This window comes from Chaetura pelagica, unplaced genomic scaffold, assembly GCF_000747805.2.
Source record: "Chaetura pelagica isolate M959 unplaced genomic scaffold, ChaPel_1.0 scaffold528, whole genome shotgun sequence".
In the NCBI taxonomy this organism is placed as follows: Eukaryota; Metazoa; Chordata; class Aves; order Apodiformes; family Apodidae; genus Chaetura; species Chaetura pelagica.
Window position 1 is genome coordinate 492,352 of NW_009954306.1, and position 2,938 is coordinate 495,289.

The 2,938-nt window shown below is 47.4% G+C and overlaps 1 protein-coding gene across 1 annotated transcript; it reads right to left on the reverse strand.

Annotated features, from left to right (window-relative positions):
- Positions 1-918: 918 nt before the first annotated feature.
- PCNA (proliferating cell nuclear antigen) lies at positions 919-2,936 on the reverse strand (the record flags this gene model as incomplete). The annotated part of the gene is made up of 5 exons (XM_010003944.1): positions 919-1,001; positions 1,125-1,248; positions 1,499-1,693; positions 2,370-2,437; positions 2,843-2,936. Coding segments are annotated over 5 exons (564 nt in total), but the record flags the coding sequence as incomplete, so codon positions are not given.
- Positions 2,937-2,938: the final 2 nt, after the last annotated feature.

Here is a 2,938-nt window from a genome sequence, read left to right on the forward strand (position 1 = left end):
CTCAAACATTGGAATAATCTCCCAAGGGAAGTGGTGGATTCCCCCACATGGGACAGTTTGAGGTCTCAGCTTGACAGGATGCTGAGCCTTCTCATATCAACTAGAGTAGGCAGATGACCCTCAGGTCCCTCAGGTCCCTTCAACCTTGGCATTCCATAAGCCAGGCTCTCAGGCAGCCCCAAGAGCAGTGACAGTGACAGCCCAGAGGCAGCTCTGGCATCCACTGAAGCAAACCCACATGAAGCAAAACCTGTTTCACAAACCTCCTGCTTTGAGGAAACAGCATCACAGAGCTTTTAGCTCTTCACCCTGTAGCCACACCCCTCCATATCAACACTTCTAAACCATCAAAGCAGGAACTAGTCACCCCAGAGCAAAAACAAAAGCCCAAGGTGTTGCAGTTCCTTTAAAAAAGGATCTAGGGTACATAAGCATAGCTGGCAAAGCATCCATCCACATTTAGACAGGATAAACCCCATGAAATTATAGTATTTATTTCCATTTTCCAAGTTTCAGTTAGAATATGAGCATAAAAAAGGAAGGTCAAATACAAACTCGTGGCATAACTGAACAGGAACCCTACAGTCAACTACAGCTCCACAGGGGAAACGAGGCAACATCTTTATTCAGAAAAGTTAAATATTTCACCCCTTCTCTAACTCAAGTTGAGAGGAGTAGGATATTTCACCCTCAGCACCTAAGAGATGACTGGGAGTACAGGGATAGACTAGAAAAAAACCCCACAAAGGCATCAGCAGAGCAGAAAGTTGAAAAATATTTACAGAGATATCTACACCCCAGTGCTCAGACCATGTTCCACACACTGGAATTGCTAAACCACCAATTTCCTACTGCCAGTCAGTCAATCTCCCAAGAGTTGACCAGGTCTCCCCCCCCAACCCATCAGTCCTACTCCAATTAAGAGCCTTCTTGTTGATCTTCAATCTTTGGAGCCAGGTAGTACTTTAAGTGTCCCATATCAGCAATCTTGTACTCCACAACTGGAAAAGAAAGAACATTCAGAAGGCTCTTCAGAAAAGCCATTCAGTGGCAAATTCTCCATGCAGCTCTAGGGTGGCAGAATTCTACAGGGGTATTTTTAAAGGAGAGCTGTGTCTACTTACCAAGAGGAACATCTGCAGACATGCTGAGTGTTACTGTAGGTGACAGGGGAGTGGCTTTGGTAAAAAAGTTCAGGTACCTCAGAGCAAAGGTCAGCTGGACAGGCTCGTTCATCTCTATTGTGACCTAGAAAACCAGGTTAGACCTCAACAAATGCAACCAGTGCCCTCAAGACTCCAAGACTTCAGGCACCTTGAGCAGCAGACTGTTCTGCTGAGCACTGCTAGGACCTAAAGCTGGCAACAATTTCCTGACTCTCATCTATAAAGCAGAGCTCCACAACCCAATCACCCAGCTTCAGCCCCGAGGAGCTCAGAGTAGTCGTCACAGTATAGAAACCTCAACACTGAGGACATCACAGTAACCATGAACTTACAGCTTCCTCCTCTTTATCCACGTTGCTGGTCTGTGACAGCTTGATGTTTCCATTGCCCAGCTCTCCATTGGCTGAGAACTTCACCCCATCTTTGGCGCAGGAGATGACGACGGCGTCGCCGATGTGGCTGAGATCCCTGCAGATCCGGGCAAACTCAGCTGAGGGCATCTTCACCACACAGCTGTACTCCTGCTCCTGCAGAGGAAGGTCACACTCACACCTCTACCTGGAACAGTCACTACTCTGGAGCTTGTCTAGTCTACCCAAAGGGAGGTGCTGCTCTGGTTTGGGTGGGAAGGGAACTTTAAAGGTCATCTGGTCCCCCTGCAGTGAGATCTTCAGGTTACTCAGAGTCCCATCCAACCCTACCTGGAATGTTTCCAGGGGTGGGGCATCTCCCACCTCTCTGGGCAACCTATTCAGGTGAGTATTTCACATCAACAGATGTGACTTTTGCCTCCTTCCATGTGCTCAACTCCCTCCATCTGCCTTGAAGGAGGTTGTAAAGAGGTGGGGATCAGGCTGTTCCATGACATTACAAGTGATGGGACAAAAGGTAATTGCGTCAAGTTGCACCAGGGGAGGTTTAAATTGGAAGTTAGGAAGAATTTCTTCACCTAAGGAGTTATAAAGCCCAGGTTGCCCAGGGCAGTGGTGGAGTCCTCATCCCTGGAGGGGTTTCAAAGCCATGGAGATGGTGCTGAGGGACATGGATTGGTGGGGACTGGGCAGTTCTGGGTGGATTCCATGATCTTAAAGATCTTTTCCAACCAAGGTGATTCTGTATGTTACAAGCTTAAACTCCAAAGCTGATGTGAACAGGGGGAAACACCCATTTCTAAGAGAATGCAACACTCCAGCCACTACTCACTGGAATTCCAAGCTGCTCCACATCGAGGTCCATCAGCTTCATCTCATAATCAGAAACCTTTTCCTGATCTAAAGGAACAAAGCACAGTCTGACCAAAGGCTTCTGAGAATTTATCCTCCTGTATGTCAGTTCTGCCCCTTCCCCTCACCCCCCCCAGCTAAAACCATCTCAATTATTATAATAAGACCTGCCTTGTTTAATTAGAGCTAGAAATCTGAAAGTGACCCAGCTTCTTGTGGGCTGTGAGAGAGCAGCAACCTACCCAGGGCACCTGGATGTAGCCTCAAGTCTTAAAGAAAAGCCTTAAAAAGAAAGCCTTGGCTAAGTTGACTAAGAGTGTTTAAAAAGCTGAAGTATCAGGTGACTCCTTCCATTGTTTTAAGTATTTATTGTATTTTTCTCCTCCCCCCCCCGGCCCTTTCAGGTCGATTAAGGCTCCCTAAAAACATCACGGTAACAAAACCAACACTCACTCGGTGCTTCAAACACCAGAGCCAGCGTGTCCGCGTTGTCTTCTGCTCGCAGGGTGATGATGTCTTCATTCCCGGCGCATTTCAGGATCTTGGACA